Source organism: Malurus melanocephalus, unplaced genomic scaffold, assembly GCF_030028575.1.
Source record: "Malurus melanocephalus ecotype Western Australia unplaced genomic scaffold, MMel_1.1 scaffold_175, whole genome shotgun sequence".
Taxonomy (NCBI): Eukaryota; Metazoa; Chordata; class Aves; order Passeriformes; family Maluridae; genus Malurus; species Malurus melanocephalus.
Window position 1 is genome coordinate 1,454,693 of NW_026623407.1, and position 24,365 is coordinate 1,479,057.

At 42.5% G+C, this 24,365-nt stretch overlaps 1 protein-coding gene across 1 annotated transcript in view; it reads left to right on the plus strand.

The window, feature by feature from the left end:
* FSHR (follicle stimulating hormone receptor) overlaps positions 1-22,105 on the plus strand; it is a 75,970-nt gene extending 53,865 nt beyond the window's left edge. The window contains exons 5-10 of the mRNA XM_057372639.1: positions 4,110-4,181; positions 6,344-6,421; positions 9,985-10,053; positions 10,170-10,244; positions 15,005-15,190; positions 20,670-22,105. Coding sequence (XP_057228622.1) covers positions 4,110-4,181; positions 6,344-6,421; positions 9,985-10,053; positions 10,170-10,244; positions 15,005-15,190; positions 20,670-21,897 — 1,708 coding nt within the window. The 3' untranslated portion in view covers positions 21,898-22,105. The remainder of the gene's footprint in view (positions 1-4,109; positions 4,182-6,343; positions 6,422-9,984; positions 10,054-10,169; positions 10,245-15,004; positions 15,191-20,669) is intronic.
* Positions 22,106-24,365: the final 2,260 nt, after the last annotated feature.

The following is a 24,365-nucleotide window of genomic DNA, read 5'->3' on the forward strand; positions in this document are numbered from 1 at the left end:
TTACTGGTGGTTTTAATTTATGAAAAAAGAAATCAGTTGGTTTTAATTTATGAAAAAAGAAATCAGTCTCAATGTCCAAAACTGAGCCCAGCCTATTAGTTTTATGATCTTTGTAACACACTGATTGCAAGGCTTTCTCTGTGTTACTACAAAAATAGTTGTACCGCCACTAGGTCTGGTTTTTGGGCAGGCAAGAAGCTCTGGTGAGTCTCCTCAGTCCCCTCATCAGCTTCATGGCTCATTACAGCCACCAGCTGTTGAATATTAATATGCTTTTATCTCTGTCAACTTGGATGAAAATGCATTTCCTCCTCAGCCCGCTCCCTTTGTCTCCTGCATCATCATTACCAGGATGGCGAAAAAGAAAGGAGAGGAAAAAACTGAAAAAATGCAAAGCTCAAGAACCTAAACTTTCTAGAAACAGGCAACTTTAACTTTCTCACCAGTCTGTTGGAAGCAGTGAAGAGAATCACTAATTGGTCTTCTTGGGTATATGCCAGAGAGACAGACTGCTTCAAAATGGTAACTTGCTGACCTTTTCATGGGTACAAGATTATTTATCTGGCTCTCATTAGGGAGACCTGTGGCATGATCTCTTTAATAATGTAGTTGTGGCTTTTCAAACCCATTTTCTTTCCAGAATTAGTTCTCGTATGTAATCGTTGTCCTTTGGTTCATTTTTGGAGGGCTGTTGATGTCCTGTATTAACCAATCTCAGTTTACAATGCAGAGATTTAAATGCAGCACTCCTTTCAGGTCAATTTTGAGGGCATACAGCTCAATTCTTGGAGGGAAATGTACATGAGGGAAATCATGTGTTTTTCCTGCAAAAGGAGCAGAGCCCAACTCCAGGATCTTGCAGCACCTTCTACCTGCCTGGTGCTTCCTAAATTTAAATCTGCATTTGCTGCAGGTGCAGCCAAGTCCACAGAATTCCTGACCCTTGGCTTGGAGTTTACTCTCCTACAAAAAGAAGCAATGCTCCTCTCCTTCCTTTGGCGTGGCAGCCTCTCAGTTAAAGCCTTTTCCCCAGGAGTGGGGGCTGTAGATTTGGGAAGTCTGGGATACACAAATCAGAGGAATGTCTCACTGGAAGCACAAAGAAACCAGTGTGATTAAGGGACACGAAGATAATGCTTCCTGAGTGATGTTGTATTTATCTCTGCCTACCTTGAGTTTGCAATTAAGCAAATACCCACAGTAAATTGATGAGGTAAACCGTGTTCCCAGATTTGTCAGAATAGCTCCTACGGTTTGGCACAAAAAAGAGCAGACGTGTTGCTATATCTGGAGATAAGCAGCCAGAATCTTCCAGGAATTAGTTTCTGAAAGGTTTGGGTTTTTTTTTTCTCTGCTGATCGTGGTGCTCTGTTTTCTTAAGTGCTGACTCCAGTAAGCCTTTTCAGAAAGACAATTAATGCCTTGGAAAGCAGCCATCAGCCATATAAAAAAAAAAAACAAAAAAAACAAAAAAAAAACCAGGTTCTCACCAAGCTGTTTATGCATGGCAAAGGGGGACTCAGCTCTAACACAGATTGAAGAGGACACTTGTTTAAAGTGAGGCTACTAAGGATGTATACATTGGATGGTAAATATATTGACAAAGCTGTCCTGCAGGAAAGATATTCAGTAAATTGGATTATCTACATTCTAAAAAGATTATCCACTTAAAGGCCTCTGGAGATTTGCTGGTTGAATAAAAAGAGAGGGAAGATCTAGGCTGCAGTCTGGCTAAACATTTTTTCAGTTCTTTTTCTGCATTTAATTAAAAGAACATCCTCTCCTGCTCCTAATCACCATCSTGTGCCTCTGTGCAATCAGTGCCTTGTGCCACCTGTAGATTTGCTTCAATATGCAATCATTTGTCAGAGATGCTTTCCTCTTCATCTCATGCTGCTCCGTTGACACCAGTGAAAATCGACCCCCGAAACCTTTGGGAAGATCAGAGCTCACCCAAGGCGTTGGGGACATTTTTTCTCTCATGTTTGGTGAAAGCTCTAATAGCCAATGTGGAATTTTGATGTGCTGGGAGTGAGTTGCCTTTGGGAGCAGTGTTTGAGCAGCACATGTTAGAGTCCTGTCACCTTTCRTTGCTGCCCATCAGGACCGATATTTTCCTGGGAAAGGACTGGAGAAATTAAATCTTCTGATTTCTCCTCTGTCCTGCAGTAGCCATGCACTACTTGGCAGCAGTCTCCTCCTTCATTTTCCTGCTAAGGGAAATGTGTGCCATCATTTGCRTTTTAAAGGGGCTTGTAAAAAAGGATTGCATGAATTTTTAGCTTATGACTCATTTAAAATTAAAGGCAGCTTTCGACTAAAACCATGTATATCTCCAGGAACTTAGAGAGTGTRTTTTAAAATATTGTAAGGGGGAGTTACAGGTTCTTCTCTTATTGCTTCTAATCTTTTTTGGTGAACTCCTTTTACARAGTGTAAGTGCAGAAATATTTTAAGTAACAAGAGCTTTGTGTAATCCACCTGCTTTGCTAATCATGCTTTCTACTTAACYGTATGTAATAGTTTTTCAAAGGCATTTTTGTGGAGCTTTCTTGGTCACRTGTGACAGCTGTTATTTTTAAGTTMATGCAATGTCAGACCACTCTGACTCCTGAGACGAACCAGTCATGACACTTCAGCAACTTTTCCAAATTGGCTTCTTGAATATTCACTAATACTACTTTAATTTCTCCCTGTATATGAAGTATTGCTTTCCRTTATAAGATGAGACAGATCAAAGTTGGCTTTTCAGCATCTGAGGATACCCAGATACCATCTCAGGGAGCTCAGAGCAGTACTTATGCAAGTGAATGACTCTTTTATGGACTTATGTGTCACCCTGAGTTCCCAAATGTAGGATTTGGTTGTCACATGGASGCGTTCAGCTTCAGTTCAAATTATGAAACCTGAAAGACTGAAACTCTCCTGAAATAATCTAGGTTCATAAAAAAACATCAGATGAACAATGTTACCTTCTTCCARTCTCAACCAGTCCTTTGATCACAATTCAGCTATTCAGGAATGATTCTTTAAAAAAAAAAAAAATTACATCTAGTAACCAAAGAATGCTGTTCCAAGTGACAGGATAAAAAATACCTTCCATATACTATTACTATGTTCCTTAAGAAACCAATATGCTCAGTGAAAGGTTACCCTTTCATACACCTTCTCATATATCCCATGTATCAAAAACATGAAGATATAATCAAACTTTCAAGAACCCAAAATTTCTCTTTGTTTGGTGGGGCCAACATGAGACATTTTGGTGTCTGGGAAAAACTCCCAAATGGTCAGAGCCCAGTGCAGTCCAGCTCCTCTCCTTCCAGCCATCAGCAGCCACCAGGCATCTCCTGCATGCAACATCACATTTGTCCTGTCCTTGCTGCTGCTCTGGGTAACAAAACCTGACTAAATGAGGCATGGTCCATCTCTGTGGATACCTGTGACCTCCCTGGCTGTGAGCACGGGGTTGTGCTCCAGAGCCAGCAGCTTTGGGGTGTTGTTCCATGGACACACAGTGCAGAAGGCTGGTGATGCTTGGTGCACTGGGAGGGTGGAGGTATTTCAGAACAGAAGCTCAGGTCCATTTCCAGCTGCAAAAAATGCTGAAATATTCCCATATTTGAGGTTTGGCTMCTCARTATCAAAGGTGCTGGGGAGTAAAAYRTCCTAATTCTYTCCTAATTTCATCARTTAATTTCCCATGGAATTAATTTATCCTCTATTGGAGTAGAAGGTTAAAACTGTGCTGAGTTGATAYTTTTGTCTCAAAACAGCTACTATGAAAATAATTATCCTGCTTCAGTGGATTTCTTAGGATATTGTTAGGAAATTAATATGGACAATTTCCTGAGATCATCAGGAGAGACTGTGTATCATGCTAAGGTAGGGTTTCTCCCTCTACCTCTGTGGGGCAAAATTCAACTTGTATTTTGGAGAAAAACCTTTTAGAATTACAAGGTCAGGCTTCTAACTGGCAAACCCCACTTCTGTGGTTAAACTCTGCCTTTTGTGACAACCATTTTMAGTCCAATGTTATTTCTTCTTTGTTAATTGCTGCCTTCTTTYCCGGGGCAGAGCAAATAACCTTCATCTTCTCTTCCCCTTAGGCTGATATCAAACACTGGCCTTCGGTTTTTACCTGCTGTCCACAAGATTCACTCTTTCCAGAAAGTTTTGCTGTAAGTCTGAACGTTTTGCTTTTCACTTTCTGAAAGCTCCCTCTGAGTGCTCTTCTGCTCCAGCAAGACTTTTCAAGACCTCATGATCATTTATTAGCTCCGCAGTGCCGTGTTGGGCAGTAATTTTGCAGGCATTGATGGTAAAGTGGCTCAGGTCTCAGATCTCTCCAGGTGTCCCCTTTTCAAAGGCTTGGAACTCACACTTTACAGACCACTCTTCCTTTAACTAAGYTGTGAACACGTGTCTGAGTGGCCCAGGGGACAGATAACAGTCTTGGACTTCTCTTGCACAAGCTGAAATCCAAGCCAGGCTGGTGGCAATGGAAATTTGTTGCCATCTGGTGACAATTTCTGACCTGCAGGGGAAGAGTCACTGATTGCAGAACTCTGCTCCATCAGAAGTGGCCACATCACAGAGGAAAGAAGTAAAAAGACCAAAACCAAAAAAACCCAAAAAACCAAAAAAACAAACTCAGGGGATTATCTACCATACCCTATTTTGTTTTCCCCTGGCAGCAAAACTGTCCAGAGAATGAAAATTATTTTCTATGGAAAATTCCAGTGCCAATGAGGAAAAAAAAATCTGCAAAATTTTCAGTGAAAACAGGCTATTTTTTTCCTAAAGCACTTTTTCTTCTGTAGAAAAAATGCACATCAGGAAAGTTTGATTTCTTTTTCACTGAAAAATATTTTGACATACATTTTTTAATCAGTTCTTGCTATCACTGAAAGTATTCTTTTGGACAAGATTTATTGTTAACTCACAGACAAAATTCTGCATCTTCAGATCTTTGATTAGAAGATTTCAGCCTGCAGAAACATTAATCCTGCTATTATCATAGTAATAGCTGTAAATAGAAATAAAAATGTATATAAAACATAGAGAGGGGATAACTGAATATAGTATATACACAAAAAAGAGAACAATTTCAGGAATACACTCTACATATGCAATTCTGAGAACTTCACTTTTTTGCTCCTCAAAACCACAAGGAAATGMAGCAGCTGTGGCACTACAGAGACTTTTACCTGTACACCTTTGTTTATAACCTTAAATTAGTCTTAACCAGATTGGAATTACTGTGTTCTGTGGAGCAAGAGGTTTTAACCTTTTAGGTGCAACTCCTCATTTCCCTGTAAGAGCAGACCTTGATACTGAGTCTCAACCTAGTCCTCATTTCAAAGGTCCCTCTGAGGAATGTAAGGAAATTCCCCTTGGCTTGGGTTCTGCCAATATTTAAGTCCCAAAGATAGGTTTGATGTTTATAAAGGGTAGATCTTTAATAGAGGGAAACAGTTCACCTGCACAGGGTCCATGTTCCCTCCCTGCTCCTGCCTCTGCAGCCCTCAGTTTGCAGAATGAAATCTCTGTGTGTCACCAGTGCAGATCTGGGGCTGTAYGGAGCTGTAGGCATGAGAGAATTTTGGAACCGTGCCTAATTTCAAGCTTTGCAGATAATTAATTTTATTCCATGCTTTCCAAAGCAAACAGCATGGAAACAGCCATATCCCCAGTCCAAATTATGAATAGCACTATTTAACTTGTTTGAGGCCTATTTTGAGCCAGCAACAAAATATTTTTTTCTTTTTTATTATCAATCATAACTGAGGAAAGACAGAAATTCCTTCTTTTCCATTCAACCAGCTGCACTGACGGGGTCCCGCATTTAAGTTCTTAAGCACATCCAAAGCTCATAAGCAACCCTGTTGACATCAGCTGGGGAATGATTCATGGGCTGGAGGGGACCCTGCTGAATCAGGCCAGAAAGGCTAATGGCTTTCCTCCTTCTGCCTGGGAGGCGGGAGAAGGGGTGGCCTCSCAGCCCCTCCAATTGCATTTTCTGGGGAGTATGTTTGCTGGAGGAGCTATTTCATCCACCTCAGGGTTATAGACCAGAGCTTTTATGCATTTTAATGTCTTCAGCCTATTTGGGAGGAAAGTACGGGGGTGTTGGAAATGTTTTGCTCCAGCCTTTTTTATCAGGAAAGGTTTGTGTTCTGCAGGAATAAAATGTCTTGGAAACTTACGTTATTACCCTCTGTCTGTTGTACTTCCTCAGATTGAATAGAAGGGAAAAATACYGTGTTTGAAGCAGCATGTTGTATTGAAAGGCTCACAGAAGTACAAAAAGGTGTAGTTCCTATTGTATTTTATTTTTCAGAGATATTCAAGACAATATCAATATACGTACAATTGAAAGAAATTCATTCATGGGCCTGAGTTCTGAAAGTGTGATTCTGTGAGTAGACATAGCAAATTCATTATTCTCCTTGTTAGCTCATTTCTTTTCCAGAACAGGGTCAAGCATTCCAGGAGTTGGGTGCTTTTTCATTCATTTCCAAATTCAATTTGAGATTTTTACATTTCTCCTCGCCACTGAGATCTCTGTATTCTGTTTCCCTGCCATGAAAAAAAAAAAAAAAAGAGTGCTTTTGGGGTTTTTTTGTTGTGTTCTAGTCCTGCTCTTTATTTTAGAAGCACATCAGAGAGTGAATTTAGTAATTACCGATGCCGAGTTCAACACCTACAGCAACAGTTCCCTGTGATACAAATTGCCTTCAAAAGGATGGCACGACTCATAAATATTTACAGTCAGACACATCACTCAGAAGAGGTYCATTCCTGGGGCAGGATGCGTGCAGATGTTGTGGGAATGTGTTTTATTTTATTTGTGCATGGCGTCGATGCGTCGGCACGGGCGGGTTCACCGCGCGCTTTGGAGCTGCACCGTGCGATGGCTCCGCGTCTGATTGGAGCACCGTGGGTTTTAATGAACTGCTGCTTCTCTGATCCTTTCCCTCTGTACATCAAAACACGCTGTTTGCTGGCTAACAAGCTGCCTCCTTCCACTCMGCCAGTGGCCAGGCTGCAGAGAATTCCCCCCGTGTTTGTGTGGTTTACCTGGCACACGGAGAGAGGAAAGCAAGGCTTGAATTGACTGACTGGGCTCACATTGATTCTGGGGGAGCAARGTCAGACCATCAATAATGAAGAGAGGCCAGTAACAAGTCATTTAGCTTTATCTCTATCAGTTATGCACAACCCCTGTCTGCTTCAGGTTCTGAAGTTTTAAACACACACACATATGCACAGACTTTTCTCAAATATATATTCAAGTAATTATATCACAAGTGCATCAGTTTATCTCTTCTCCTGTGATGATAATATTTCCTGGTCAAGGACGGTTTTCATTTCCAGAGCTCTGCACAACAAATATTGTGTTTGTTTTCACGATAACACCAAAGGGTGAGATAAATATCTCAGATTTTTTGCTSTGTTTTGGGCACTCTGTGGCATTAGAGCAGCATGAAATTGGCTTCCCACTCTCTCCCCAGGATGTTTCATTGCTTATATCAGGAAKAAATTGTTTACTGTGGGAGGGGTGAGGCATTTGAACAGGTTGCCCAGAGAAGTTGTGGCTGTCCCACCCCTGGAAGTGCTCAAGGCCAGGTTGGATGGAGCTCTGGGCACAATGGTCGAGTGGAAGGTGTTGCTGTCCATGGCAGGGGGTTTGGAGTTGAGTGATCTTTAAAGTCCCTTCCAGCCCAAACCTTCCTATGATTCTGTGATGGGATTATTGCCTGGCTAKTGAAGGATACCTCTCTGGGGACTTCAGGCTGCTGSTTTGCTACCAAAATTGTTCTGGTGRGAGGGGATCATGGCCACTTGCAGCTCCCCTGCCCACCTCCTGTAGCTGCCCCATTGTCGGGGTCCCTGCACCCACCAAAGTGTGCAGAGAGCTCTGTGAGCAGCCCTGGCCAGCACYGCCCTGGGCAGACAATGGCCTGACTCTGCTCCGGTTCTACACAGATCAATTCAGGACAGAGGCTCTAAATGTGCCCATTGAGGGTCCCTGATTAGGCTTTCCTCATGCTGTGGGGAATTTAGCTCATTTCAGGCACAAATTTGCTGGTTTTCTACACGAAACTGATATCACAGCAATTCAACAGAAAGTTACGGTTACAATTAGTGAAACCAGCAATATCAAGATGATTAAATCACCCAGAACCCATTAAACCCACACTTTTTAGGGAGAAGCCATTTAAATGGGTTTAGCTCTGGCAGCCTCCAAGCATATTTAAGCCAGTAATTTGGATTGCATCTGATCTTATGCTCTGCATTGGATCAGCACTGGTGGGAGCTGAAGAGACTCTTGGTAATAAAGTGCTAGAAATTTATGGGAGAAATTCACCTTGCTTCCAGGTCTGCATGCTTATTAGGGTTTGAGATAGATTGTTCCAGTCCTGAATTGGGATGTAAATGGTACCTCAGGAGCAGTAACCTCTTGCATGGGTGAATTTTAAGGTGTATTCTAAAAATCTGCTGTAGCCATTAAATGGTAAGGAAAAGCCAGGACATCCAAGCTCTGAATCTCCATCTCCAGTCACCTGTTGCTGGTGTGAGAGGTAGTGGAGTCACTAAAGAGGCTGGTTGAAATGAGAGGAAATTTTGCCTCAACAGGAATTTATTTCTATGTATTATAATGAGGTCTTGGGATTTAGTTTTGTTGTTGGGTTTTTTTTTTTATTCTTTTTGCTACTCTATCAGCTGCTATTAGCCAGGAGACAGGAGTGTAACGTCCACGCAGTGTGGCTGCAGTGACTCTGTTTTACAGCCTCAGTACCTCACTGCATTAGCAGCATGTTCMGTGAGGGAATGCAGTAAGTGCTAATAGCGTGATTAGAAACAGATCAATCAGCCTGGCAGCCACAAATGTGTGAGATCAATGTAATACAATAAATGTTTGGAACGCTGTAAGCAGGGACCCGGATKGCTCCTGTCTGACAGTGCTGGGAAATGAAGGGGACGGTGACAGCTGTCCTGATCCAGCCTGACAGACACTGTGGACACAGAGCCCTGTGCATCTGCCTGTCACGGTCAAAAGAGCAATCCTGGCAGCCAGAGCCGTGACTGATTCCTGTGCTGACCTTAGCTCACCACCTCAGACCTCAGATAAGTGGGTCGCTTGCATGCTCAGCTTTCAAAGTGAATTAGAAAAGAGCCCAGGTTTGCTGACAGTTTAATTAAATCAGGCCATCTCTGCCATCCATCAGCCCTGTCACTGCCTGTCGGAGAGGGCGGGAGCTGCAAAGTGACGTTTGAGGCGAGATGAAAGATCGCACCGTAAAGATGATAAATATAACCGACCTAAATGTAAATTTTTAGGACCGTGAAGGGACAGAGGGAAGGACATTAAACGTTAATTAGGTAAAGCACCAGAGTGAAAACTTGGCAGAGAGGCCCAGGAGCTTCAATGGCAGGTGCAGTACCTGGGGAAGGAGCCTGGGGAGGTGGGGCTGGGCAGCAGAGCAGGCAGGAGTGCAATTTGTCAACTGGAGGAACCTCCTCTCTCTGGGCAGTTTGGCTGCCYCTGCTGCCCTCCTGCCTGGCTCAGTGACCACCAGCACCCTCCTCCCCTGCCTGGCTGTGGATGTGAGCCCATGGCACACTGCAGCATTTCTTCTCTAATAACTGGCAAAGATGAAGCCGTGGCCCCACATTTCAGAAGCATCTTGCAAAGAATAAAACTAAGYGGCCCTGACAGCACCAGCAGAACAACCCTGCTCTCCCTGGCTCCTCTGCTCCTTCCCAGCTCTGTCCTTACTCTGGGATGCCACCTCAACCACTCTAAGCCTTCCTCCAACTATTGGGGTCTCACAGGCTCAGATTCATMGAAACATCACCATTTCAATGTCCATTTAACAACTTCATTTGTTTAAGATTCGCTGCTTTGAATTGCATGCATTGTAGTCATGAAGCATAAGTAAGAACACAACTCTGTTTTCCTTTTCTCTGTTGCAGATGGCTGAACAAAAATGGAATCCAAGACATTGAGAATCACGCATTTAATGGAACATACCTGGATGAGCTGTAACTATTTCTGTTGTTTGCAATTCTGAACAGTGATCACTAGAAGATAGTAACTGCTGAAAGATATATGTCTTTCAAATCTCAGATTGTTTCAGCATAAATATTGTGTTTTTCAGAAATCTAAGTGACAATCACAACCTAGAAAAGTTACCAAATGAGGTCTTCCAGGGAGCCAATGGACCTGTTGTTTTGTAAGTAATATTTGGATAACATTTTTCTCWTTATTGACTCCTTAAAAAAAGATCAGAGAAGAACATATGAATGCCAGTCTGGATTTCAGCATCTTGAAAACCTTGGAGTTCGAGACCAGAGGTCTAGGTCTGAATGAAAAAAAAGGAAGCCATAACTGAAATTTCAGTCTAGAATCTTATTTTCACTTTGTTCTCAAGGTTTTGAGTGCATTGAGAGTAAGAGATCTAGACCCAGTTCCTCTCCACAGTTTATTAAACAGTGCAAAAGAGTTGGCATTCTGCTTTATTTTTTCTCTAGGAAAAAATGCTTTTGGTTTTTCTGTTTGAGCGAAATCAAGACTGACTGAGTGGTTCTCAGTGCTTAAATCTGAATTACTCACCACTGAAGATCTGCCCATATATCTGTGCAGCTTAATTCCGAAGCAAAATTTGTCTCATGCAGGGGTGGGGATTGGGATAGGTTACAGCAGGATATCTTTGGTGGGTTATGAGATGGGAATTGAGAATTCAGCAGCAGGATGCTCATGGGTCTCAGTCACCATTACCTCAAGCCACAGTTTGCAATAGGGTCTGAAAATGTGTGTGAGTGTGCACAGCTGCTTGAGTTCCTGAGCACAGGCCATGGCTCGTGAGGGCTGCAAGAGGGACGTGGGATTCTTTTTTTGTCTCCCCAATTCATTGGAATATTTCTGTCTTTGCATCCTTTCTGGTTGTCCAGAGAGGGCTGAAGTCACCCAAAACAAGTGAAAGGGGTCACTGGAAGATTTTACAAAGATGCTTCAGTGGTTACAGATCTGAAAAGGAGGGAGACAAAAYGTCTGATTAACCTTGAGTTCAGTCCAAAGCTCTTCTGAAGGTGTCTTTTTCCGCTTTGTGATGGTCAGTGCCCCTGTGATATAAAGAACTGTGTTCTGGGTTACTGCATTCTGCTCCACTTCCATTGTTTCTTCAAAGCATCYTCTTTTTTTTTGAGAAGACTGCCGCTGGAGCCATCTTTTCATCAGTAATGYCATAGGTGTTTCTTTGGGAAATCTCTGGTTCCTGTAGCAAAAAGTAAATGCATTTTCTTTGCAAACTATACTAGATACAATCCTATTCTGGAGGTTTATCAAATTGATTTGCCTGTAGTTGAGATTCATTTGATAGTTCAATTTCTAACACTGAGTTATTTGTGTAAAAAGTTTTCTGTTCCATTACCAATGCATCCACTCTTCCGTGGATTGGAAATTACCTTTTTATCCCGSATGAGATCGTGAAAGAAGAGCCTTCGTACTCATCCATCACTGCAGTGTTCTCCAGGGATGCGCTTCCACTTGTGGAAATGATTGACCCATAATCATATCTGTGCTGGGACAAATCATCCTTTTGCTGTTGCTGCAATCAAATCTGTGCTGCAGACTGCAAYGTTTTCATAGAATGAACATCAGGGKGGGTTAACTGTTGACCTTCCCAAACCAGTGTTGTGGAGTCAATTAATGCCAGCTTCTATTTTAYAATTCATCATATTAAAGAGATGTGAAAGAAACACAAACACAAATAGACAGCACCAATCAGAGGCCTTGCAGGGGCTACAGTTTCACAAATCAATTCCTCTCTCAGATTTACAGCTCTTGGCTGAATTAGAATCTCTCTTTGGGAAAGACATCAAATTTTGAGTTAAAGGATTTCAGCATTGACAGTAGGCTAGTAAATCAAATCACTAATAAATCCCACAGCTATACAYATTCCTTCTATACCAAAATGCACTCTGCTTCCAGCTTGGAGTTTCGTAGCTTCAATTTTCAGCTGCATTGTTCCRTTTAATTGTCTGCTGCTTCTCTCAGAGCTGCAGTGGTTTACATCAGCTCTTGCTGGTGTCCTTTKCTCTCTGGCTCTGTCCTGACTCGATGCAGGGCAGGGTATGGCTGTGGTCCATCCCACCCTTGCAGTTTCTCTTCTTTGGGAATCCCACAAATGGAGGATGCAGGAGAGCTCCAGAGGATGCCCAGTGCAGCCCCTGAGTCCCTGAAGCACAGAGAGATCAGTTCAGATAAGAGCACAGAAAATTTTTCTCCCCAATCCACCTACCCTGCTCTGATTCCTGCTCCAGGAGCTGTTTTTGGCCATTTCTGTAGGTGCCTTTCAGACCCCATCAGCTGGTCAGTATTTCTGCTAATCCAACAGAGACTCCCAGTGGGAAAGGAAAGTGACTGGAAGAAAAGGCAGATTCATTCTGCTGTTCCTGCACCGACTGCTGTCAAGCCTGATGTCTCGCAGCCAAGCAATGACAACACAAGAACAGGAATTTCAGTGGCTGAGGCCTTCTGGTGTGATTTCCTACTGCCTTTATAATCTTGCTCACCATGCTTTTTTTTAATTTATCAAGGCTCTAACTAGAGAACAGCATCCCCAAGAGCCTCTGCCCTGAGGTGTGTATGTGGTAACTCAGAGGTGTAATTCACTCAGGCACCTGCACAGTGTCTGTGTTTGCTGTTTGGGTTTGCTGTTGTCGSTGGTGTATCCATAACTATCCTTCACAGATTTACAAAAAAAAACCCAGCGATATGCAAAGCTCTTTCTCTCACACATTTCTGCTTATGTGTGATAATGAGCATAAAAAGAAAAKGTTTTCAAATAAGAAGAAAAAAGTTTTGTGGAAAATATCTTTAATATATATGAATTCATTGAGAAATTCAGTAAACTTTTAGGTATTTTTAAGTCTAAGTGCTATTCCTGTTCATAGTTTCTTATTTCCATGCAGTAATACCAGTTGGGGCTCAGTAATGGTTTTTAGCTAACAAGCCAAAGAAAACATTTTCTGTGCCCTTGTTCAGAACGATGAAGTTTCACATTCTCTTAATGATGCCATGAGTGATGCTGCCTGTGGATTTAAGCAGARTCTGCTGTTTAGTTTTTGACTCATGAGCATATACTCTGGGTGACAGTTTCCATCAGGCAGTGCAGCGAGGGCAGCACTCAGCACATGTGAAAATTGAGGTTGCTCATTGCAATCTAATTACCTCTCCAAGTGTCCAAGGCAGAAATCGATAGCCTAACATTTCTCATTGCCTGCTGCTTCTAGCTGCTGTAGAAACAGGCCCAGAACCYCAGGACCTTTCTGTGAGAGGTGTGGCTTCTCTCACCTGCCCTGCAGAAGTTCATGTCTGTCTTCCAGTGAAAGTCACAGTACCAGGTCGGGGCAGGGGAATTTGTGTTTGCTCCTCTGCTGCAATTATCCAGTTTTTGAAGGTGGTGCATTCCTTCAGAGCCTGGATTAAACCCTCAGTTGTGGGCACAGCATGGACACAGAGATCATCTTTACCAGTTTTACAAACTGCTTTCTCAGCTGCCTGTGAACCTCTTGGGCTTGGCTRGCGTTCAAGCAGAGCCCTTTCCTGGTACTGATTTTTTTTCTCAGACTGGAGAATAGAGGTGCAGATGTGTGTATGGTGCATAGCAACTGCCTAAGTTCTATTCCATGCTGCTGAAGCCTGGATCTACCCCTCACACAGCACCACTCTCCTGGATTAATGCGATAATAAAAACAATTTGTGCATGTTGGCTGATGGAGATCAAATAACAGGTTGTGACATCACACTGCCATAGATGAAYTGGAAACTGTACCTTCGAGGGGTCATGGAGAAAACAGCAAATGTTGTCAGTCCAATTATTTGATTAGGGAGAAATCTTTTCTTGAAGAATAATAAGCAGATCAGCCTCAGCAAACACTGCATCCTGCATCAGTCTCATTCTGTAAARGGTTAAGGAAGGAAGGGTAATTTTGTGCAGTTGATTTTTACCTTTGCTCTTCACAGAAAGGAGTCAATCTCACGTTGTCCTGCTCTGAGGGACACGGTTTGTGTCCCAGTGAGGGAAATGTGGAGATATTTTGCCCCAGCTGTTGCAGGAGCTCTGGGGATGGGTTCCCAAGTATCTCTTAGCCTGGTGATGGCTGAACTTTAGTCCTTCTACCCTTCACTTGGGCACAGGGCACAGGGCAAGATTAGGTGTTTGCAGAGTGTGTTTCCTTTTTAAAGGCCCCTCTGGTGCTCTCTTTAGTCCGTTCCTGGCTGCTGATTCCATCRCTGCCTCTGAGCCAGTCCCACACTAATTGCCTTCCACATAAACACGTTTCTCCTACCTGCTCTCATCTTGCCCTTTTCTTTGTTTCAGCCTGTGCTATATTTGTTTTCTAAACCTCTGAGAACATTTTGTTGGGAAGTTTTTGTTCCTAACAGTCAGAACAATGCCACCCCTGTCTCTCTTTAATCTCTTTTTCTTCCTAATGAGTACAAAACCTGATATCCCCAACCTGTCCGCACATCTGTACCCACATGTGAGCTTCTCTCTTTGTGTTTATTGCCTTTTCCACAGCAGCCTTCCCGTGATGTGATGTTCTTATAGCAAACTTCTGTTGTGATTTCATCAGCCTTTTTTTATCCTTTAACAGCATTCTGGGATGATTGCTGCATTTGCTGGATATTTACTAAACCCAGCATCATATGGCAGTAATAGTTTATATCCCTGCTAATTTTTGCCCTGAACATTATGGGATATTTTTTCTTTTGTACTCACAGACTAAAACCACTAGATTGTTGTTTGTAATGGATATTAGCTCGGTTTKCTGGAGGAACACCTAATTTAGCCGTGGAACCTCTTTTGGGTGTAGATTTCCAGCTGATCCCTACTCTGAGCATGAGCAGGACAGTCTCAAACACATATCCATTGTTGAGCAGAAGTAAATTTGCTTTTCACCAAGATTTTCATATGTTTTCTTAAAGGGATATTTCAAGCACGAAAATCAGTTTCCTGCCAAGTCATGGATTAGAACTCATTAAGAAGCTAAGAGCAAGGTCTACACACAATTTAAAAAAGCTTCCTGATTTAAGCAAATTTAGATCTTTGATTGAGGCAAACTTCACCTATCCTAGCCATTGCTGTGCATTTGCAAACTGGAAAAGACAAAAGTAAGTGATTTAATTTGTTTTTCTCTCTGGTGCTTTTCAGCAGTTGATAGTGAATTAAATAAAATTCCTCAAAATCTGGATAGAAATGGTGTCTTCAATGCAGGTAAGTAAATGGATAGAAATAAATAAATACACGATACGAAGAGGGTTATGCATGCTACACAGTGCACTGCCTCTCCGTTACAGGGAATTATTAAGTTTTGATGGCATCAGGGAATCAAAGCCACAACTTTCCCCAGCCACAGCTCTGCCCCACCTGTCCTAAGTCCATCTTTCACTGGGACCTGCTGTCCTGAATCAGCCTGGAGCCACACTGAAGACATCAAACAGAAAACATTTGATAATTTTTTCAGAAGGTAGCTGGAGGGAAAGCTGTGTTTGCAGAGAACCTGATTCATCAGTCCAGGAGGGCACCAGGAGCATTGAGTGATCCCAAACTCTTCTCTGAGAAASCTTCATTGATGTTGGAGCACTGTCCAGGCATCACAGATACATTTCCTGTTGAGTTCACACTCACAGCACTTTGGGACATGATTTCTGAGCAGATCCATTTCACACAAATCAACAGAGTGCAGTGGGAGGCTAAGGTCACTTTTTAGACTCCAGAAATAATTTTCCATGCTTTGTAAAAAAATTTCCCATTAGCAAGTTGCAGTGAGACTTCAGATATCAGTGATTCTCGTTGAGTATTTCCACCTCAGTCACAGTTCTGAAATGTACACATTCAGTAGTTAATGAACCTCCTCAATTTGTGCCACTGGAAAACGTGAGAAACTGGTGCCTACAGAAACTCCTGTCATTGCTTGAAATTTTTTCTTTACTGGATGTCCTGAAGGATTTGGACTTTGCCATGGCAGAAAAATATTATRAGTCATTGTTACCATTCAAGACATCATCTTCAGAAGTGGCATAAAGCTTCCAAGGAAAGTAAAACCATGCAGAGAAAGATTAACYGTCAGTAGCTTCTATTTTAATACTCTTAAAAGCCATTTATTTTATTCTTAGCATTGTATCATCACCAGACAATGGGAGATAACTGAGTTGGTTGKGCTGATAGCTATTAAATATCACCTACATGTGTTCACAAGGCTTTCTGTGGAAAGAGTGCAAGTGTTATGGCAGAGACTGCAGCGATGACAGAAGCATCTGACTGAATCCATCCCCCATTGCCCATTTTTGATCAAAAAAGTTGACTTTTCACTAAAATAGTTTATCAACAGGAGACACAGTGCCTGGTAGTTCCCAAGCACAAATGGGCCCAGTCCTTGCAGTGCTACTGGCAAAGGGATGATTTCTAGTGATTCCAGTGAAATCATGTTTATTCCCAAATCTGCAAAAGAACATTGACATCACTATGATTCATATTTTTGAAGGTACTTACCTTCTGGGCTGCTTGGGCCTAATCAGGACCCAAATCCCAGAATCCATCCCTAAAATCAGGCAACCAGAGGCAAAGTGAGAGTTGCTCTTGAAGGGAAGCTGCAGGAGGAAATGRCCCTGACCCCATAAGCTCAGTATTCAGTCCCCTTCCCTGGGCTCTGAGTGACTCCATGCACACACTCGCTCCAGGAAACTGAATTCCACCAAATTCATTTTCCCCTTAGTATCACCCCTCCATTGGAAGCCTTTCCCTGGCTAGCAAAGAGGACATAACACAGTCCCCTCCACAGCCTGGGTCAGAGTGATTCTGCAAAGAAATGCCAACAAAGCTGTGCAGAGCTCACATAACCCCAGTGCAGAAGTTCCAGGCTGTGCTGGGGCTGCTTCTGGAGCAAATCTGGTCACACCTGTACCACCCTGGTCAACAGAACAAAACTGAACATATTTGTCCATATCTTTAATAGTTCAGGTGTATTTTCTACTCAATATTAAGCCTAAACCCAAAATTATGTGAACCTATTATTTAGCTGAACCCTTCCTATCAGCTGTTTTTTAACATAATTAAAATTTGTCATTTCTWTAATACAGTCATGTCTCTTGTACTGAAATTGGTGGGGAACTGAGATCCTCTCTCCAGATTAAAGAGAGAAAGTGGATGCACATGTCTGGTTTGAAGATAGGGAGTATTACCATACCCTTCAGCAGAGATTAGTCACACCCACAGTAGCTACACCCACTTCCATCTCMAAGCAGTTTTTGGGACAGCTGGCACGAGCTGCATGTGCACTAAAGGCTGCTCAGGCTGTTTTAAAGTTATTAATRGTTTGYATAGTGYTTGATCACASAACRTGCAATATTCCTTTGCTAAGAGCTSTGCTTGGCTCAGAGCAGCAGGCTTCGCTTGTGCTGGTGGAGCCCTGGCTTGTCAGGAGGTGAAGGTTCTTCCCTGTGGTTATTTGGTTCACAGAATACTTCCAGGTAGTCCAGAGAGTATAAAAATGATGTCTCATCACCTCCAGAAGTTTTAACGATTGCACCAGCAGCCGGTGTTCACGTGGGAACTCTGGGGAGGAATTCAAACAGGGATGTGTGGCCTCTTTCTGGCTGCCTGTTCATGTTTGATTTCCCCTTTTTGAGACTTTTGCAGCACTCAAAACCCTAGATAAAATGAGTTTCCATAGTGGATGATACTCAATCACCTCTCCAAAACCGTCTGCAGCAGTGAACAGGTGCTGTTGTGACAATGGAAAGCTTAAACCTGTTACAGCTACAGTTCTTTCTGAATTTTGGAGGGTGCCACATCAAGCACAGCTCTGCCAGCCTGAGACACAAATTAAAACATAAACAGTTTGATGTTTTCCCCATTCCAATAAGGATTATTTGCCAGATATTGATCTATAGTTGGATCACAGCAGAACGTTGTGATGCTGACCTAGGAGAAGGTAAGCTACATTCAGTACAGTGTGTTGAACTCCCCTCAYGTTTTTCTGTGACTGGAAAATAATATCCTTGAAGTGTGGATAGGGCAGAGGCYGGATGTTAAAACCCTCAACTTGACACAGACCATTATGAACTGCAGCGAGATTTTGGCTGTCTTTGACATAAAGATCACCTTCTGCCTGAAAGAATGGCATTGATATGACTCTGTCCTTACACTTGGTCGTTATTCTTTGGAGGAGCTGTCACTTGAAATCCTACTTTTTCAAAAAATGTGGCAGCATCAGGAGTAGTGTTTGGGCCTCATCTCACAAGAACATACTCACTAYTCACTTAATGGCACTTTTTGGTGAGGATGATTGGTTTGAGATGGAACTTATTACAAAACACAGGTCAAGACTATTTATTCTGCTGAGTGTGTTCCTCAGCACACAAGATCCTGCTGTCACCGGATCCAGACGAGGCGCATAAAATAACAACTTGTACAAAGGTAGTAATTTTTGTTTATTTTTGTCAGAGCACTCTGCCAATTTCAAATTTGTTCTCTAAGTCGCCCTTTCTCCAGTTTATTTTTCTAGTTTACTTGAGCAAAATAATGTTAAACACTAAGAAAAGTTTACAAAGAGGGAGCAAAKTAACTGTATTATGACACCCACAGTCCCAGCAGGAAGCAAGGACCCACACATCCTTTATCAAWGTTTTAGCTTATGCTCTGAGTGCACTGCACAGCCCAAAGGGTGRGCAAAGATCTGGCAAGGAGTCAGGGTCAGAGGATGGCTCTTCCTTCCCTTGGGAGTTTCATCTTACCTACTCACAATGCAGGGAACTGGCCAGGACACTCCTTGCCACCCTTCCTTGGAGCAAACCACTTGTTCCTTGGGACCCTGGTTCTATTTGGGGCCACTGGCTGGAAAACAAGGCAAGAATTAATGAACTGTAAAAATCAGAAATAATTAGTTGTCTTTACATAGCACTCTTGTCCGGGACTATATTTAGGTCAAGGCAGTGCCTCCATAATTTTGGGAAAAGTTTATTTTTACTTCATGGTGAGAAATGATCAGATACAAACATTTGCCTCAGTTCATTTTCGAAGAACCACCAATTGCAGTAGTTTTCAGTGCCCCCAAGTGCCTGTTGCACTAAAATATGAGGGACTTTTTCTCCTTTTATTGCTCCTTGGGAGCCTGTATTCCCTTTCAGCCAGAGAATTGTTGATATATTGATCAATACTCTGGACCCTTCACTCATCCTTATGCGAGTAGAACACAGGAGAGCAAAATGTAATGCCTTGTTATTGCTACTGTGACCTTCATACTGCATATTTGACCTCACAGAAAATCAGTTTTCTGACTCAGTTGACAGGCAAGATAAAAAATATTGATAATAGTAGAGGATGTTCAGAATCTCGTAGGAAATGTCCCTCACCTCCTGGTGCTGGACCTTCATTAGTTTTCCTTTCTTGCAGGCCCTTTAAACTCAATTTTCAGAAGATGTAGCGAGTGCAGAAAGTCAAAGGGTGAAATTAGGTTACAAAGAAGAATTCTTCCTTTTAGGCTGCTACCAGTTGTTCAAAATTTTAACTTTACTTGCCTAGAGAGCTCTTCTCTCAGCTCTACTCAAGAGTCAGGTTGGAAGATAAGCTGGAAGTTAGTTCCAGGTTAGTTCCAGGTCCTGTCCTGGAAGTTACACACCTAAATGGCACTATGGGTTGGAGCTGAATGTAAGCAGAGCTGAACTGGGTTGGTTCTACAACACATTGTCACCTGTTTTATTGCAYAACTCAGACTGGGTCTGCATCCAAAACTGTGGGTGCAAGTTATGGGACAGCCAGATTCTGAGCCTAGGAGCCTAGGAGCTGTTGTAAACACTGCTTTCTAACAGAAACAAAAGCAACTACTGTTTCCATTAAAACATTTGGTTTGCTTTGGTTCAGTCCAGTTTGGTTTGGTCCAGTTTGGTTTTACTTTCCTTCACTTATTTCTAATCCACTTCTTTTGGAAAACAGTTTTTAAGGAAAATGGTSTGCTGTGCACTGTGTTTCTGTTGGCACCTGCCTTCTAGAGATTATCTGGAATCCTGCATGAACTTATTTGTGCTATTTACTTGTGCTGCTGGCTAGTCACTAACATGATGAAGAGCACAAACTGGAGTTGTYATGTGCCCTGRCAGTTACATGACAATAGTGGTCAAAACCTTTAGGAAAAAGGGATTTTGAGAACAATACTGAGGGACAGTAGCATTTCTGTGGTTATACAGACTCCTTATGAGCACAGCTGACTTGACTCATTCCTCCAAGCTCAGTCTTACATTGGTATTCTGCATTTCTCCCATGCAGAAATCAGTTTAGATGAGAAATTCGGTTCAAATAAGGGAGGCTTCTCACAGAGTGTGCTATCCAGGTGGATAACTGCATCACGAGTCTTAGACAAACATGAGGTTTTCCCTTCCTTTACAGTTTATKATATTTCCAAACTATTTACACATTCTGATAATATTTTGTAAATAGGGACCAGCTGGACTATTAATTTCAAACTCCAGGGTAATCTGTATAATCAGCTAACCAAAAAACTGAGGTGGTAATAGAAATTGGATGATTTTGTGTTTGTTGTTTGCCTCCTACTGTGTCTCTTAGCTTCCTACTCTACTCTTTTTACAATTTCAGGACCGAATTACATCCAATATGTAGCCTATCTCAGGTGAAACAGGACTTTGAGGAAAAGCCTGGCAAAAAGCTACAGAGAAGGTCTGCAGCTGAAGATTATATTTCCAACTATGGCGTAGGATTTGACCCAGCAGGAAATGAATTTGACTATGGCTTATGCAATGAAGTAGTTAATGTAGCCTGCTCACCTAAACCTGATGCTTTCAACCCATGTGAAGATATCATGGGATACAATGTTCTGAGAGTCCTGATATGGTTCATCAGCATCCTAGCTATTACTGGGAACACCGTGGTCCTCATTATTTTAATAAGCAGCCAATACAARCTCACTGTTCCTCGCTTYCTMATGTGCAAYCTGGCCTTTGCAGACCTCTGCATAGGSATCTACCTGCTGCTGATCGCCTCGGTGGACGCGCAGACCAGCGGGCAGTACTACAACCACGCCATCGACTGGCAGACGGGGCCGGGCTGCAGCACGGCCGGCTTCTTCACGGTGTTTGCCAGCGAGCTGTCGGTGTACACGCTGACGGTGATCACCCTGGAGCGCTGGCACACCATCACCTACGCCATGCAGCTGCAGCGCAAGCTGCGCCTGCGCCACGCCGTCCTTGTCATGGTTTTTGGCTGGCTGTTTGCTTTCACGGTAGCGCTCCTCCCCGTGCTGGGGGTCAGCAGCTACATGAAGGTCAGCATCTGTCTGCCCATGGACATCGAAACGYCGTTTGCCCAGGCGTACGTGATGTTTCTCTTAGTGCTGAACGTGCTGGCGTTCGTCGTTATCTGCGTCTGCTACGTCTGCATCTACTTCACCGTGCGCAACCCCAACGTCATCTCCTCCAACAGCGACACCAAGATTGCCAAGCGCATGGCCGTCCTCATCTTCACCGACTTCCTCTGCATGGCRCCCATCTCTTTCTTCGCAATATCAGCCTCCCTCAAGGTTCCTCTCATCACAGTGTCCAACTCCAAGATCCTGCTGGTTTTGTTCTACCCCATCAACTCCTGCGCTAACCCTTTCCTCTACGCCATTTTCACCAAGACTTTCCGCAGGGATTTCTTCATTCTCTTGAGCAAGTTTGGTTGCTGTGAAATGCAAGCCCAGATTTACAGAACAGAGATCTCCTCATCTGCTCATACTTTGCACACAAGAAATGGCCATTGCCCTGCTGCATCAAAAAACAGTGATGGCACTATTTATGCACTGGTTCCYCTGAACCACTTAAACTGAAACACTTGCATGAATTTGTGTCTGAGGCAGTGTGCTAATCACTTGCAAATATTTGGATTTGAGTAATGACTTYAGCATAACATGCAAACTTCTGTTTTATGAGAAAAATTAATTATTTCCACTTTGCTGTATTTGTTCAGTGAACAACCATCAGAGATGACTTATCATCYCCATCAGTTCTCAAAGAACAAAGTGCCAAAGTGTTCATGTAGAAYTGTCTCAAGAAATAAATACCATAAACCAATATCTCCCAACATGCAGGCAGAGATTCCCCTCATTCTAGGGAGATGTTAGCTRCTTGTTGAGAATTAAGTAGTGGTTATATACAGTTGAAAAAAAATACGTAGAATTAATTTCTTTTCCTGTGAATTGTGTTATAACAATGGCAGATAATTAGCTTTTTTCCATTAATTGTATGTCCAGGGGTTACAGGAGGCAAAAGGCCAATTTAAGCCGTCTTCCAGCATGGACTTGCTGGGAATGGGAATATTTTGTGTGGTTTCCATTTCTGTTGAGCACRGCAAGGAGGCAGGAGGCATCTCCAGCTATGCTGGATCTTTGCTGTTCCACACTGTGAGGACCTGCCTCATTCTGCACAAAAGTGTCACTTTGGGTGGTATTTGGATTGGCAGGCTCAGAGAAACTTGTTTCATCTGAGTTTATATTGAGGAGTTGGTTTTGAGCTTGTTTTCAAGGTACAAAAGAGCAAGAGCAAGGGCAGGAGAAACCCCTCATAATGAAAGGAGCATTTTCTAAAGTTGTTTTCACAAAGTTGAATTCACTTGTGTGTCTGGAAGCCTTGGATATGCCAGCACGGGCCAATGGGCTGCTCCATGAGGATTTGTGAAGCAGGTTTGCCAAACAAGGGTGCCCAAAGGACAGTGGATCTAGGTGTGGCTTTTAAATCCCTCAAAAAAAGTTCATGTCTTAGTTTTTTTGTGTAATTCTTTTAAGATTTCTCCTTACCTTCTAAAAAAAAAAAATCCTTTGCATGCACATTATCATGTGCTGGCCCAGATTGGAAGACTGAAATAAAACATAAGCTGCATTTGTCAAAATAACAACCAAAAAAAAAATGAAAAATAAAAAAATGAAAAAGAAAAAGAAAAATAATTAAAAAATGGAAAAAGATGAGAAAAAGAAAAAAAAAAGAAAAAGAGAAAAAGAAGGAAGAAAAAAAAAATCAAAATTTCTTGATTTTACAGGGATTTTTAATAATATCTCAATGAGTGTACAGACTTTTTATATGATTTGAATATCAAACTTTTGATGGTTAGTCATTTCAAATGGCAACAAAGGTTCAGGGCTGGGGAGGGTTTTCTCATGCTGATTGTCTGTCTGTGTGAGGATATGGGAGCATAAAGAAAACACCAGGTGATAACTCTGGTCTTCATTCCCATCTCACAAACATCTCATGGTTCTGCCCCATGAGACTATAAAAGCTTGGRGTCTTCATGGTTAAATGTGATGTGCTTTGAATATTTCCTGCCTACAACTCATAAAATTTCAGTAGCAAATCTTGATGCTTCTCTCCATAATTTTCCCTGTCATCAGTTTCACATTTCAGTATCTGAATTTTATGTGAATAACAACAGGAGGTGATTATTCATTCAGTCCTAGCCAGGGAAGGAACTATCAGCTCCCTAGTGCGTAAAGCTGGGGAGATCAAAGATAGTGTGTTTTGGCGGGGGAAATTTCATTACTCAACACAAGTAACACTCCCTCCAAGATCCAGGAAAAGGAAGAATGAAAGAGAAAAGCAGGAAAGACAGTTCATCTCTGGGAAGATCATCTGACTACTCAGAAGAATCACTTTTTTTTCACAACTGCTTTATGTCATATAGAGAGTGCTGGCGTGCAGCCATTACAACCCATCCTGGTGGAAGTGACTGAATGATGATGTTCCAAAATGACAAATACTCTAGTTATATTTTAAAAAGACTCCTGAATCTATTATTAGGCTAAAAATGAGGGATGTTCTTTGGCAAATACTACCCCACTTTTGATGATAAATAGAGAAAAATCTTGCAGAGCATCACGTCACACTGTTTTGCCCGAGCTCTGTCCATTTACTGAGAGTGAGACCTGGCAGCTCAGGAAAGCACAAGCATAATGGACTGGAAGCCAATCTTGTAAATCTTTTCACGTGTATGTCAGGCACTTGAGCTTGATGCAGACYATCTTCTTCATGCAAACCCACTGCYYRGACATTTACAGAATCAGGACACARTTACAAAGGTTTTTCATATGAACATCCCTGAAAAGAGACTTTGCAGGATTGTATCTTGTAGCCTGAGTCAGACCAGGGATCAGGCCACTCTGCCCACAGCTCTTCCTCCAGAGGAGACAGGAGTTGATACTTGAGGAGCAARTAGAACCTGCATAACTGGACACCTTGCCTCGTCCCTGCCCTCACATGCTGCTCAGGAGCTCTGGTGGCAGCTCCAAAACTCAGACATTGACTGTGC